The 16,433-nt window shown below is 35.3% G+C and overlaps 1 protein-coding gene across 1 annotated transcript in view; it reads right to left on the bottom strand.

Moving 5' to 3' along the window:
- The window catches only part of ZMAT4 (zinc finger matrin-type 4), a 371,996-nt gene that overhangs the window by 51,720 nt on the left and 303,843 nt on the right, over positions 1-16,433 (bottom strand). The window contains exon 6 of the mRNA XM_027597341.1: positions 5,011-5,107. Coding sequence (XP_027453142.1) covers positions 5,011-5,107 — 97 coding nt within the window. The remainder of the gene's footprint in view (positions 1-5,010; positions 5,108-16,433) is intronic.

Genomic DNA, 16,433 nt, shown 5'->3' with positions numbered 1-16,433 from the left:
TTTAATAGTGTAGCAAAATTTGACTGCCATTTTGCTGTTTATGATATTTGCCAAAAAAAGAAAAAGTCTCTTTACTACTAGTAAAAAGCAATATGATAATAATGGTATTATTTAAGTATTATTATAATAGTAATAGTACTGATGGCCGATAACCTGACTTCTGCTCTTGGGTCTGCCAACCAAATATTTTTGGCGTCTTGGACAAGTCACTTCTGTGAATCTTAATTTTCTAACCTATAAAAAGGAGCTGTGAACATCTGGTCATTAACAAGGATGCTGTGCATATTATATATAGTAACACTTTTAGAGCCCTTTAATTTGTTGCTATACCCCAGTTGCACAGAGGTGTCACTCTAGTAACAGTGGTTGCACCCTTGCCATAGCCACCATCATCATTGTCATCATCATTATTGGCATAGACAAAGAAGAAGGTGCCCAGAAAAACATGACTAAGGGATACTTGTGGAACAAGGTAAGTAGGTTTCACAATGTATCCATTTCCCAGGGCTACCTTAAAAAAAGTACCACAAACTGGGGGGCTTAAAACAACAGAAATCTATTCTCAGTTCTAGAGGATGGAAGTCTGAAATCAAGGTGTTAACAGCTCCTTCCAAAAGCTCTAGAAGAGAATCCTTCCTTGCTGCTACCAGCCCCTGCTGGCTCCTGGTGTTCCCTGGCTTGTAGAAACAATCCCAGTCTCTGCCTCTGTTTTCACATGGCCTGCTTCTCAGTGTGTCCTAATATCCCTTTCCTTCCTTTCATAAAGACACCATGCATTGGATTTAGGGCCACCCTAAATCCAGAATGATTTCTTCTTGAGACGTCTTGAGATTAACTGCTTACATCTGCAAAGACCTTATTTACAAAAAAGTTCACATTCTGAGCTTCTGGACATAATTTTGTGGACATAATTTTGGAGGAATATTGCTACCTCCAAAGGATGGTAAAGGCTGACTGGGGACCTGTGTTGAGAAGAATGTTAAGGCTGAATTCAGGATTAGTAGGAAAGAATACCAGCGTCATGAGCAAGGTATGGGAAGTGGACACATACTTGTCATGTTCTTGTCATCACTAAGCACTTATCTACAAGGGAATTGAAGAAGATTTGCCACTGCCCCTGGTCACTCAGTGGCAAAGTTGCACTAGAAATAAAATCTCCTGACTCAAAATTCAGTGCTCTTTCCACTATACAATTTAATAATCTCTCATCTCAACCCCTCTCTAGAAGTTATTACTAAAAATGTAAATATAAGACCTTGAAAATTACTGACACCTTAATACTTATGTTGATTTAATCGGTCGGATTAGAGTCATTAAGAACCATTTGGCTGACTTCCATTTCCAGCTCTGATATCATACTAACCTTCCACCTGAGAAAAAATAGAAGCTGGATAAAATTTAAAGGGAAAACTTTGAAAGTTTTGAAGAATTGGGGGTAGAAGATGTCAGTATACTTTAAGGGAAGTATTATAATCAACAAAGGACATTTCATGATGATGAAAGGTGATAAAAAGGGCCAATTCAATAGGAATATTTTGAAAAATTCTTAAATTTGTAAGCATCTAATAGTGTACCTTTAAATATATAAAGAGAAGAAATAGAATTAAAGGACACATAGGCAAATCCATACTTATAGTCAGAAGTTTTTTAAGTCCCTGTTTCTCATGAATGTACTAAGCAGACAAAAAATCAGTAAGGACATAGAAGATTGAACAAGATTAAAAAGCTTGACCTAATTGATATATAGAACCATTTACCCAATTACTGAAAAAGGCACATTCTTTTCAAGGGAACATGAAGTTTTACCAAAATTGAACATTTGCCTGGGGCATAGAGCAAGTCTACACAAATTTCAGGAGACTGAAATAATTTAGAGTATGCCTTCTGACCACAGTGGAATCCAGGTACAAATCAATCCCCCAAAATATAAATAGAAAAAATCCCCCACATATTAGATTGTAGGCAAAGCACATCTAAATAATCATGAGTAAAAGAAGAAATCACAGTAAAAATCAGAAAATAAGTTGAAATAAATAATAATAAAAAATACTACATACTAAAATCTCTAGGATACAAAAAAATAACTTGTGGATTATAGCTAAAACAATCTGTTGAGGAACATTGAGAGCCTTGAATGCATATATTGAAGAAAGGAAACATTGGAAAATTGATGACCTAGACTGTCCTAAGAGGAAGCTAAGGGGAAATACAAATTAAATCCACAGGGAGTAGAAAGAAAAGAATTTTTTAATGGCAGAAAAGAACTATACCCAGAGAAAATCAACAAACCCTAACATTCATTCATCAAAAAGACTAGTAAGGATTGATAAACTTCTAACAAAATTGATCACAATTTTTTTTTAGAAAGGAAGAGACAAACAATATCAGGAATGAAAAATATCCTACAGACAATTATAAATAAAATTGGGGGATATCATGAACAACTTTATACCAATACATTTAAAAGTGTAGATAAAATGGCAAACTCATTGAAAAAAATAACTAATTTAAAACTGATACAAGAAGAAATAGAAAATATGAGCAGTGTTTCATTAAAGAAATTATTTTTTAATAAAACTATTCCTACAGTATAATCTCCATGGCTTCTCAATGAATTCTTCCTAATATTTAAATAAGAAATAATAGCAGTTTACCACAAACTCATTCAGGGATTAGAAATAGAGGGAAAATCTCTCAACTTGTTTAATGAGATCAGCATAAAGTTGATACCAAACCTGACAAAGGGATTACAAGAAAATTATGGAACAATCTGTCTTAGAAACACACCCCCCCACACACACAATATCCATTAGCTATGAGGGCAGATGAAACAGTCAGTGGGGGGACAGGGCTTATGCAATTAGTTTCTTCAGTTTCCTTCATTTCACTCTTCAGAAGGAGAGCAACTTTGTGCTTTTGAGGTAGAGACAAGTATCTTATTTACCGGAAAGAAGGCAGCATGGTAGGAGATGCATCTTTCTAAAGTCACAAATATTTATTAAAGCCACTGAGAAAGTAATGCTCTCTTTTTCAAAATTCATCATACTCTACTGTCAGTCCTCCATTCCAGGCCTGTCTGTAGTAACTCAGAGAGACAGGATAAACAGAAGCATGAGTTAGATACTGCTAAGTTCAGTCCTGGTTCTGCCATTTTTGGCAAGGTGATGTTTAGTAAGTTATTTGGCCTCTCTTAGCCTTCGTGTTCTTGTATAAAATAATGGGTGAATGACATTTATCTGAAGGTAGTTCAGGGGATTAAATGAGATGATGGATGTGAAAATGCCTGTACACATAGAGAGGTAGATATTTTCCTGAAGCTGGAGATACTATTTGCATTATTTACTTACAGAATCTGTGCACTTAAAGTCACTATTGTCTACCATTTTCTATTTATTAGGAGCAATAAATGCATGTCCCTAAAAGATTATCATTTATTGTTGCAGCTACTTGCAATGTATCTCTGTGTCCATCAGACTCATGTGGATTAGAATGCATTTGGTGCCTCTTACAACATGCTAGTTAGACACAATGGATAGACTGTTTGGGGTGGGGGTGGCAGTGTCCAGTATTCAATACAAGTGCTTTAGGTACTCCATTACAAATCAGAGAAAATATTCTGTTTTGGAGAATTACCTTGATAAAATCCTCTGGGGATGGATTGGAGTAAAGCAAGCCATGAAAGGGGCTTTGACTCATGAGATGGCACAAATTGAGGAAACTCAGAGAGTCCATATCTAACTCTGGGCTTAAATTTCCTCACTACTCCAGACCCCTGTGACTGACATCTTTATATCTTTGCAAAAAAATGTCCTTGCCTGGAACGCACCTTCCTCATATCCCTGCCTGGAAAATTCTTACTCATCTTTTTAAAATCACACATTCATTCAATCAAAAATGTTTATGAAGCCCTTCATATGTATTGAGTGCCATACTAGGCACCATGGTTATTAGGATGGTGAGCAAAATCAGACCACGATCTCATTTATGTGTGCAGGCTCTGTACAGATGTCCCGGTCAATCTTGCCTTGGTTGCTCCCTCCTGGGTACTCAAAGCTCTGGGTGTACACAGTATTAGAGAATAATCTCTGTGTTCACATGGCTGTTTCTCCAGCCTGGAAAGGAGCTCCACAAGAGAAAGGCCTAATTCAATCATCTTTTCTTCCCCTGGGCATACCTCGGAGTCTGACATGTAGTGGGCATTCAATAAATGTTTGTTGGCTGAATCATTCATTATTCATGAGGCCTTGATACAGTGAAATCTGTTGAATGATTCTGCTAATGAATATGAGAGAAATTAAAACAATTACCCTCAAGAAAATTATATATTTTTGAGATATTCTTTGTTTTTTCCTATTTTATTAGATTTTATTAGTAGTCCTAGCAGCTATTTTAAATACTTACAAAGTTAACATCACTGATTTTTTTTTAAAAGATGCACAGTATAATATAGTTTAAATTATGCCCAATAGCCTTTTCTGGTTTAAAATTATGAGAATTTGGGAGGCAAAACAGAACGAGCTGCCATTTAATTGGAAATAGCCATGCATGTGAATATACCAGAGGATTTGTTAGGTTTCTATACTAATCAATAATATTCACCTAGAAATGTTAAGTGGTAGAAGACATTCATGGAATTTGACTTCACAACACTGAAGTCTGGCACATCCTCCAAACAAAGATAACATTGTTTATTTAAAAACATTTAGTATAGATCTAAAAGTTTCCCGAAGTTTGTGAAAATGTGAACTGTTCTTGAAAAAAATTAAAGAATGAAAACAAGCAAACAAAAGAGCCTGTCATTACTTGTGCCGAAAAAGGAGAAGCCATTCTTTAAGTTGTGCTAGGCAGACCCTAGAGGTTTCAGCATAAATATTAGGGGAGCTTTGGAGATAAAGAGATGTCATTTCTACTGGCTTATTTTGAAATAAGTAAAATGTTTAGCCTTTTTTTTTCACCATGCTATAAATTATATATAGAAGGACTGAAGGGTGAAAGCATGAAAGTACCTACTTGGTCTGGTGTTTGGATCCTTTCAGGTGGGCATGATACTGTTCTATGGAGTTTAGAGAGACACTGCAGATGGTACATCTGTAATTGCGCCTCAGACCTGTGGACAACAGACGGACTTGATTAGCTGCATCCTTGCCATCACTACCTGAATGAATCCCAGAATCTCTAGAAGTTCAGGACAGAGTATCTCACAGGGCATCTGGTCTACCCCACCAACACTTCAGTCCTCCTTACAGAGCCCAGCCAACACCTCCCTTACTAGAAGTTAGAAGCAGGCTGCTCCATTTCTGGATGCCTAAAATTATTAGGACGTGGTAAATTGAACATAATTTTAAAAAGTGGTCGGGGGGAGAACATGCTTCCTGAGATACAATGTTTCTGGACATTTTGTAACCCAAAGACAATTCTACTTTTTCCTTAAGGCATATAGACATGGTATGCTGTCATATCTGCAATGAAATTTGAGACTCCAGAGAAAAATTCTGGAACCCTCTTCCAATGGCAAAATCACAAATTCAACTTTAGACCTTGTTCATTTGAATTCTTCCAGGATCATCTTATAAAATGTAAATACCCAAGAGATGGATAATAATCTAATTCACATAAAAGCTTACTTTCCACCAAAGAGTTTAAAAGAAAGTTACTCATTAATTTGTTTATTAATTTAATTCATTCAATTCATTCATTAATTATCAACTTTGGACCAGGCACTAGGGATTCTGAGATGAATAAGATGTTTTTGCTTTCAAGGAGTTTAGTAAAAATGTTGACTTCTTTATAATATTGATTCATCTAGAGTCAAACGTGTTAGAAAGTAGCTTTAACCAAACTTCAAACATTTGCCATAGCTCAGAGACCCACATGAAACACATTCCTTCTGCTAGTGTGTCCCATCAGAATAGAGAGAAAAGTAAACTGTGAGTCATGATCTGAAAGTTTGAATTTAAATCTTGGCTCCAATCATTCCTGGTTATATGATCTAGGGGAAATCATGCAATTTCTTCCTGGCCTCAACATGAAGACAAAGCCATTCATATCACCAGGCTGCTTTGAGAATTAGGCAAATAAAATATATTAAAATGCTTATCAAGTGACAGTTGTTATTAATTTTGCTCCAACACTCTACGTCTTACCATTGTAAAGCCAGAATTATAAACAGCCATAGCACTTTTTCCCCTGATGAATGCATAGCATTTTCTTTCTAAGAGACAAATCATTCTCATTTTTCTAAAAGGAAAATAATGCACAGTGTTGGTAGAATTGTGTAACCTACAACCTGGGTGACTATATACAAATTAGTTGACTTCTCTGGACTTCCCTTTCCTTAAAGGATTGTGGGAAGGCCTGAGCGAGATAAAGCATGTATGAAAAAGTATCTGGTACATAACAAGTGATCAACATAAATTGGCTATTACTATGATTTCAAAGTGATATTAAAATGGAATTATCCTTTTCCTCAATGTCACAGATGAGGCCCTAAGTTGAAGCCCTATACCCACATTACTAAAGTGAAGTATGAGAGCCCCAGTTCAAAGCATCCAAAGAAAATAGTCAAGAACCAATTTCTAATCCCGAGCTGACCACCCACCACCAGTCTAAAAAAGAGGTTGAAGAAGAAAGAAAGAAATAGGTAGAAGATTTCTTAAAGGAGTCATATTGTACTGTTTTACTTACCCTCCTCCTTGTGAATTGGACTTGTCCTTCTTTCTCACCTCAAACCTATGGGAAAAGACTTCAGTGGAACTAACTCCCTAAAGAGCTTCAGAAGTGTCTCCTTGCACTTGGGAAGCCATGTACTGGACTCTTTGTAACCCCTGCAAGATTCAAAATGCTGGAATCTGTGGCCAGTTAGCAACTTTGATGGCAAAGCAAGAAAGGTGGCAGGATTGGGAATGTATTCACACAGCTTGTCAGAGTAAGAGATACCTGACAGCTTCCCACAGACGCATGTGTGTCCTGTGTATGAGCAGAGATGGTTTGGTGATATTTTGGATATTGGAGTTGGGGACAGTAAGACCTCAACAGAAAATGCTAAAACTGTTCAGCTGGATATTTAGAGGCTTAAAGTGACCCCAGAGGAAATACTTAGCCCATATCAAGTAATGCTGAGTTCCTGAAAAGCCATGAAATCACCCCATGAAAAGAAGAGTCAGTTTGCAGCCCCTGCTGAATCTGGCAGCATCTATGCCAGCTTTGTATGTTTCTCTATCAAGTCAACTTTTATCCCCCCTTGCATTTATAACCTGAGACCCTGCATCCCTCAGCCTTGGAGGAACCTGAGGCAACCTTCTGAGCTAAAGGGATAAAAGAAAACCCTGGAAGAAAAGCAAGAGCCCTGGGCAGAGGAAAAGAGAGGAGCCTACTGAACTCTCTTTTCTCACAGCAAATAGGCAGCCCAAGCAGATCTGACCTGAGGGAAGGGAAAAAACTAACTTTTAATTAAGTTTGGAGATAATTGAAAAATTATTTTACTATCCTGCATAGATCAATTAATGGCATAGAACTTTTATGTATCTAGGAATGAGAGTAAAGAACTCTTTTCAGCTTGAAAGAAAAGAAAAGAAAGCTAGGCCATAAAGAAGAGCTGTGTTTATATCACCTTTCCATTTCACAGGTGTGCATGACTCAGAAAGATGACCGTAGTCCCCAAACCCAGAGAACATAAGTTGTCACAACCAGCATGTGAGCTGTTTGAATGCTTCTCCAGGACTGGTCCATTCCTTCTTTTATGCATGGAATCAGAATATGAAAACCAGCTTCAGGCCTTCCTCCCTGGGTTTTCCATCACTGCCATCATAATAAACGGTACCTACTATTTATACAGATCCTCTTCAGACTATAGACAAATCAAAGTTCGCCTCATAACAAATGGAGGTTCAGCTTGGCAACTGGCATAAATATTTATGTTTAAATATGGGCATTTTTAAGATCATCAACAAATCTAAAAAATATTCTGATCTGTGCTTTTCATTATAGTTCTCATGCTCTGCAGCCCAACAGAGGCGTGGGCAGGAAATATCTGGCACTTTATTACAATGTAAACTACAGGAAGCATAAACTAGAAAGGCAGTGGGTATAAACAGGAACAAAGGCAGGGAAGGGGCAGAGGAGTCCTCCCCCACACATGACACAGTGTCCTCAGTGGGAAGTTAGGCCTTTATTAATGCTCAGTTGAAATCCTAATTAGTTTGGAATTATACAGCTCCTTTTTCCTCAGAGAACTAGAGAATCTTATTAAACAAAAATGCTAACTTTCTTATTCAACTCAATTTCAGTGGAATACCATATTAAGAGTATCCTGAAACCTTTGCATACCTAAAGGTTATTTCTGCAGGATTGCTGGTATGTGTTGGAAAATATAGTCACTGCTGCAAGGAGATGGCCATCCACTTGGAGAGAGAAGGCATGTATACAAATAGCAACAGTGTAAGGTAGATCATAAAAAGTACCACAGTCAGGAGGAGTGGAATGTATGGGAATAGAGGAGGAGATTGTTTCTAACTCAGAAAATCTGGGAAAGCTTCTTGAAGATGCATCACTTTTGTGTTTATATTCTTAGCACAGTGTGTAAAACAGATGGTCCTGGAGTGTTTAGCAGTATGGGACTACTCAATGTGTCTTTTCAAGTCTCACAAAGCCAGACTTTAGATGCCCTGCAACTTCGCTTGGATCCATTTTACATTACAGAAACATAATTGCACCTTTATTACAATGCCAGGTAATTTTGCTGAATGCCAAGAATGTAGCAGAGAATAAAACAGACCAAATAATTTTTGATGGAGCTAGTCAGGTTCAAAGAAAAGAAACAAGTAAACAAATAAACACATTATAGATTGTGAAGGTGTCACTCAGAATGTAAACAGGTAATGAGAGAAATGGGGAGGAAGGGTGATTTTGGACAGTATGGTATTTAACAGAGTTCTCTGAGAAGTGTGAAATGAAACCAAAGTGATAAGACTTAGGCTGTGATGTGAAAAACTGGTTAGAGAGTTGTCCAGGGAGAGTGAATAGTAAGCAGAGACGGCCAGGAATGAAAATGGGCTAGGACTGTTCAAAAAACAAACAAAACAAAGCAACTGCCAACCCAGAATTCTATATTCTACAAAAATATCCTTCAAAATTGAAAGTGGAATAACAACATTTTCAACAGACAAAAACTAAGAGAATAGCAGACCTACATTACAGAAATGCTTATTAGGTTCTTCAGGTGCAAAGCAAATGGCACCAGATGTAAACTGAGATCTAGAGGAAAAAATGAAAAATACCATAATGATTAATATATGGGTATCTATCTTTTTTATTCCTCTAAATTTATTTGAAGACAGAAAACAATTAAAAAAAAGATAACATCGCATTGTGTATTATGGTGTTTATAATGTATTTATACGTGTTAAATATATGACAACAATGGCACAAGAATGGATACAAGTAGAACAATACTGTTAAAAGATCATATTTTACATAAAATGGTAAATATTAGTTATAAATAGACAGCGGTCATTCAAGGATGAATATTATAATTCCCTAGAAACAAATACAAAAATATAAAGCTAAAGAGATATGGAAAAATTACATAGGATAATAAAAAATATTTGACTAACCCAGAAGAAGGCAAGAAAAAATAGGAAAATAGAAAACAGATGGAAAAAAATAGAAAATAAATAGCAAATGGTTTAGTTAAATTCAACCATATCAATAATTATATTATATATAATTGGACGAAACATTTAAAAGGCAGAAATTATCAGTCTAGATAAAAAGCAAGATTTAAATACATACTGTCCCAGAGGTATATTTTGTACACTTATAGGTTAAAAGTAAAGGGATAGAAAAAGACATACCATGCAAACAATAAGCATACGAAGTGGAGGTGCCATGTTAATATCGGGCAAAATAGATTTCAAGATAAGAAATATTGCCAGATATAAGGAGGGTGTTTTATAATGATAAAGTGAGGAATTCATCAGGAGAACCTAACAATTCTAAGTGCAATTTAGCTAATAATAAGGCTTATGGATACATGAGACAAGAACTGGTAGAAAGAGAGGAAGAAATAGACAAGTCCATAATAATAGGAGATTTTGACATTACTCTCTCAGTAGTTGATAAAACACTAAGACAAAAAAGTCAGTAAAGTTTAAAACATCTAAATAAAACTATCAACCATCACGTACTAACTGATATTTATAGAACACTACACTCAACAATTGCAGAATACACAAACTTTTCAAGTATATATAGGAAGTAAACTAAAGGAAGATGATGAGCCGTTTAAAAATTGTATTAAATTTCAAGAAATTATATTTTGTAGAGTGGTTTCTTTGACTGCAATAGAAATAAATAAATAATGGTAATATTTATAAAAAGGACTAAAATACTTATAAATAACCTGTGCTCAAAGAAAAAATCCAAATGGAAATTAGGATATATTTTGAATTGAATGATAATGACAATATTACATATTAATCAGTTAATCAGTCTTTAATCAGTTTTTAGAGGGACATGCATAGCTTCATACCAGAAAGGAAGAGAGGCTCAAAATCAATGGTCAAAGTTTAAATCCTATGAAACTAGAAAAAAAACAAACACATTAAACCAAAACCAAGTAGAAGAAAAGAAACAATAAAGGGAAGAATTGATACAATAGAAACAAATTACAGAAAAAAATAACAAAACCCATATCTGCTTTTCAGAAAGGATTAATGCATGTATCATAGCAAATCTGTTGGAGGTTATAAAAAACAAGGAACATAAATTATGAAAATCAAGGAACTGTTATTAATACAGGTCTGACAGGCATTTTAAAAGGATAATAAGAGAAAGAATATCATGAACAATGTTATGCTAGTAAATCTGACCAAGTATACGAGATGGACAAATGTCTTTAAAAATTCAATTTACCAAAGCTAACACATGATGAAATAGAAAATCAGGATAGCAATTTATCTACTAATGAAATTGAATTTCTTGTCCAAAATTTTCCCACAAAGAAAGCTCTAGAACCAGAAAGTTCCTTGGACAATTCTATCAAATATTAAATGATTGCATAATATCAACTTACACAAACTCTTTTTAGTAAACAGAGGAAGAAATATTTCCATACTCATTTTTGAGCCAACACAACACCAGTAAAAATGCTGATAGACTCCTAAAGACAATAAAATTGCAAGCCAATATTTGTCATGAATATGACCAAAAAAATCCTTTAAAAATTAGAAACACATAAACAGATATAGATATGTGTGTATCTATGTACACATATCAGTTCCATCATAACCAAGTTTGTTTATTCCAGGAAGTTAAGAATGGTTTAACATTTAAAAATCAAATAATATAATTCACTACATTAACACACAAAATGAGAATATAATATAGTCTTAATAGATGCAGAAAAGAGCATTTGACAAATTTTGATATCCATTAATGATCAAAATTTTCAGCATACTAGAAAAGAACTTTCTTAATTTAATAAAGAGCATCTATCAAAAACCTACAGCAGGTGCCTGGGTGGCTCAGATGGTTAAGCGTCTGCCTTCGGCTCAGGTCATGATTCCAGGGTCCTGGGATTGAGTCCCACACTGGGCTCCCTGCTCTTTGGGAGCCTGCTTCTCCCTCTGCCTCTTTCTCTCTCTCTCTCTCTCTGTCTCTCATGAATAAATAAATAAAATCTTAAAAAAAAACCCTACAGCTAATACATTAAATGGTGAAATATTGAACAGTTTCCTAAAATCAGAAAAAAGCCAAGAATGTCACTCTTGTAATTTGTATATAACCTTGAACCAGAGATTCTAGGCAGTGCAGTTAAAAAAAAAAACATAGAGGATATGATTGTTTATAAAAAGATCCTAAGGGACCTACAAAATAACTACTAGAATAAGTGAGTTTAGAAAGGTCACCATACACAAAGCCAGTACCAAAAAGAAAAAAAAATTACATTCTTAAAATAGCTTCAAACACTGGAAAATAAAAATGAAAAATACCATTATAATAGTATCAAAAATATTTTAAAACACTTAGGAATAAAAGGAATAAATTTAGTAAGAGCTGTACAAGACTGAGAACTACAAAACATTGTTGAAAGAAATTAAGAGCTACCTAAATAGGAACAGAATATACCATATTCATGAACCAAAAGAATCATTACCGTTAAGACACCAGTTCTCTTACAGATTCAGTGCAAACTTCATCAGAATTTTGACAGGCTCTTTATAGAAATAGACAAGTGGGTTCTAAAATTTGTGTGGAAATCTAAGTACCTAAAATGGCCAAAACAATTTGAAAAAAGAAAATTTTGAGGACTCGCACTTGAGGATATCAAGATTTACTACAAAAGTTGATGTAAACATAACAGTGTTGCATTAGCATTAGGATGGATAAATTGTATCAATGGAACACAATAGAGAGAAAACACAATAATTATATCAATGGAACACAATGGAACACCAGGACTAGGTGTACACACAAAGGATCAATTGATATTTTTCCAGTTTTATTGAAATATAATTGACACACATCCCTATAGAAGTTTAAGGTGTACCCCATAATGACGTGACATACATATATTGTAAAATGATCACCGCAATAAGTTTAGTTAACATCCATCATCTCATATAGATAAAAAAAATTAAAGGAAAGAGAAAACAAAAAATAGATTTTTTCTTATTATGAGAACTTTCAGGATCTACCTTTTTAGCCACTTTCGAATATACCATGTAGCACTGCTCACCATAGTCATCATGTTGTACATTACATCCCCAGTAGTTATTTTTTTTATAACTAGAAATTTGTACCTTTTGACCACTTTCATTGATTTTCAATAAAGGTGTCAAGGCAATTCAATAGGGTTTTTCAACAAACAGTGCTAGAACAACCAGATAAGTGTATGAAACAAAAAGATGAACATCAACCTATGCTTCACAGCACACATTAAAATTAAGATTAATTATAGATTTCAATGCAAAAGCTAAAACTATAAAGCTTCTAGGAAAATATAGGAGAATAGCTTGATGAACTTGGCATAGCACAGATTTCCTAGGGAACAAAACATATTAAACATAAAAAAATGATCAACTGGATTTTATAAAAAAATGAAAGCTTCTGCTTATAAAAAGACACCATAAAGAAAACAAAAAGGTGAGCCATATCTTAAAGACGAGAAAAATATTTGTAATACTTACATCTGATACAGCACAAGTGCATACAGCACAAGTGCAATAGCAGAATATGCAAATAACTCCTACATACATGTCAATAATAAAAAGATATACAACACAGTTTTTCAAAGGACAAAATACTTGAACAGATTAGTCATAAAAGAAGATATAAAAATGATCAATAAGCACATGAAAAGGTGCTCAACATCATTTGTCACCAGGGAAATAAAAATCAAAAGAACAACTAAATACTATCTCATGCCCACTACAAATGCTAACATCAAATAAAACAACAATACCAAATGTAAATGTCCATGTAAAACAACTGGAATTCTCAGACCTTCTGGAGGAGATTGCAAAAATGGTAAAACTACTTAGGAAACCTGTCAGTTTCTTATAAATTTAATCAGATATTTACCCTAAGACTCAGAAATTCTATTCCTAGATTATGTATTCCAAAGACACAAAAACTTAATATATATATATAAAAGACTTGTACAAGAATGTTTATAACAACTTTATGTCTAATAGCCCAAATCTCAAAACAATCTAAATGTTCATCAACACGAATTGATAAGCAAATTATGATATATTCATACAATGGAATAATACCTAGAAACCAAAAAAAAAAAAACCCAAAATAAAACAAAAAACCTAACTTATGCAACCACATCAATGAGTCTCAAAAACATAACATGTAGGTAAAGAAGTCAGACACAAAGGAGCACATACTGTATGATTTCACTCATATAAAGCTCAACAACAGCAAAGCTATTCTCTAATAACAGAATTCAGAACAGTGTTGTCTTTGGGAAGTGGATTGACTGGAAGGGGACACAGGAAAATTTTCCAGAGCAAAGTACCCGATTGGAATGGTAGTTACAGGGTATATTCATTTACCAAAATTCAGCAGATTTGTATACCCAAGATCCTTAATATTTCATTTTATTAAGAAAAGTTAATGGATGGGGGTTTACACAAAAACCTCAGCAAACTAAAGACTCAAGTTCTGCCAGTTTCTGTTCCTCCTCATTTACACCCTACAAATTCTATTGTTTTACATTACTAGAAAGTAAATTTCATTTTCCTATTTATGCTTTGATAACCTTGTAACACACCAAGAAATATTTCCATATGTTCTGTATTACAGTGCTTACTAAAGCTGGGACCATTTTGAAAGATGATTAAGTAAAAAAAAAAAAAAAAGGCGTTTGGTTTTGAATTATTTCTTTCTCCTCTACTTCTTACACATTCATTAATCAAATGGTCCTCTAAATGAATTTGTCATCTTCCAGTATAAAAAATAGTAGCTAATACTTACATTATATATGCCATACATAAGCACCATTGTGCTCACTTTATCCATTTACTCTTTGCAACACCCTATGAGCAGACACTACCATTATCCTGATTTAATAGATGAGGAAATTGAGGTACAGAGACTTAAAATCACAGAGCTGGTTGTAGACACAGTTGGATTTTGAACCCATGCATTCTGCTCAGGAGTCAAGCTCCTAACCATTATGCATTCCGCCTCCTGTGACAGGTGACTAGGAATGAAGTCACAGAAATACAAAAGGCTCTTTAGGGCTTATCTAGTCCAGTGGTCCTCACACTGGCCACTAGAGAATCAAGTGCAAATTGTTAACACAAATTCCAGGTGACTGTGATTCAATAAATCCAGAGTGCAACCTAGAAATCTACATTTTCTAAAGCTCCCTAAGGTGCAAGTTTTGGAGAAACCATTGATATGGTCCAAAACCCCATGGTGGACACATGAAGTTTTTTATAAGCAGAATTGTTTGTATTGGCTTGCACTTGGAGGTGTTCTTTTTTAAATATGGCTGACTTCAGCCACTGGCCTCAGTTCTGTTCTGTGCACAAGTTTATTACCATCTCTTCAATATGTATCTACATCACAGTCTTGAGGAAAGTTATCATGTCCCCTAAGGTTCTGTTTACCAGGCTAAAAGTCTACTGGCACTTCAACAATGTTCTTCATTATAACATAAGTTCCCTGCATGGTCTCTATCATTACCTTCTGAATGCCATTTCCTGTTTGTTGATGGCATTCTTAAGCTATAACCCTCAAACTGAAGGCCAAGTCTCTAGGGTGGTTTCATCAGTATACAACACATAGCAGGATGGTCACAGCCCTTGTGCAGCATTAATTCTAACAATACTTTTAAAGCTTTGAGAGAGAGAGAGAGAGAGAGAGAGTGTGTGTGTGTATGGCAAAAATGACCCACTGAAATATGTACTTACATTGAACCTACTGTCAACCAATTCTGTCTTTTCCACACAGGTTTCTGCTAAGCCAAATTTTCATTTCCTCTAATTTTATATTAGATTATTTAGATGTTCCTGCTTATTCCCATTAAGCTCCACCTCAGTGAATTCTACTTATACCACTAGGGATAGAAATTATAATGCAGCTCATGTATCAATTCTCATTGGTTGGTAGTGGCTGCCAGAGTGCTATGAAAAGATTATGAGCCCTCCTTCCAGATGATAAAGAAAGATCGCCATCATCTGTTAGCCAAGTCTGTCATTGGTGAGGGGCAGAGTGCTAGTGGCATGCTTTTGATGTCTGTGTCATTCCAGTTCCAGCACATTAATATAAATAATAGAAAATTCAGGCCAAGGAATATTCTGGTAAACCAGGAAGTCATCAAAATGTTGGTGGTAGTTAAAACCATAGGAATGGTTAGATCATCTATGGGGATGGGAAGAGAATATAGAAGTTAGAACTTCTCGATGTCAGAGCATTGATGACCTGATATCTCACCCTGATGCACAGGGTAGGAACCAGGACCATGGATATCTCCTGCTCCCACCAGATCTCCACTTTTGGTGTTGCTGAATCCAGGGCTAGATGTGGGTGTGGGAAGCCAGTGCAAGGTCACCCAAATTCTTGAAGCTGTGGCACCAACACTTAGACACAGTCTTTAGTTCCAGTTTTCCCTCCTGAGTAGTTTATCTTTGCCCTTCCCTACCTCACAACCATTTTTCCTTCCTGGCTGTTGGCCCTGCTGACTTCAGGTCCAACACAAGATGCAGAAGAAACAGCTTTATGTAGACTACCACATCACTTCCCATAATTACATAAAGTCTGATCCTTATAATGAGTTCCTTACTCTATACCAATCATGGTGCCTGTACTCCTCTGATCAAATCCTAACTGATAGAGGTGGTATTGAGGAAGCAGAGGGAAGAAAGCTTTTCTAGAAGAGTGAAGGAGTCACTATTATCATATTTAATAATTAAGTA

The sequence above is a fragment of the Zalophus californianus genome, chromosome 2 (genome assembly GCF_009762305.2).
Source record: "Zalophus californianus isolate mZalCal1 chromosome 2, mZalCal1.pri.v2, whole genome shotgun sequence".
Taxonomy (NCBI): Eukaryota; Metazoa; Chordata; class Mammalia; order Carnivora; family Otariidae; genus Zalophus; species Zalophus californianus.
Note: the sequence above shows the minus strand (reverse complement) of the source record. Positions and strands in the feature narration are given on the sequence as shown.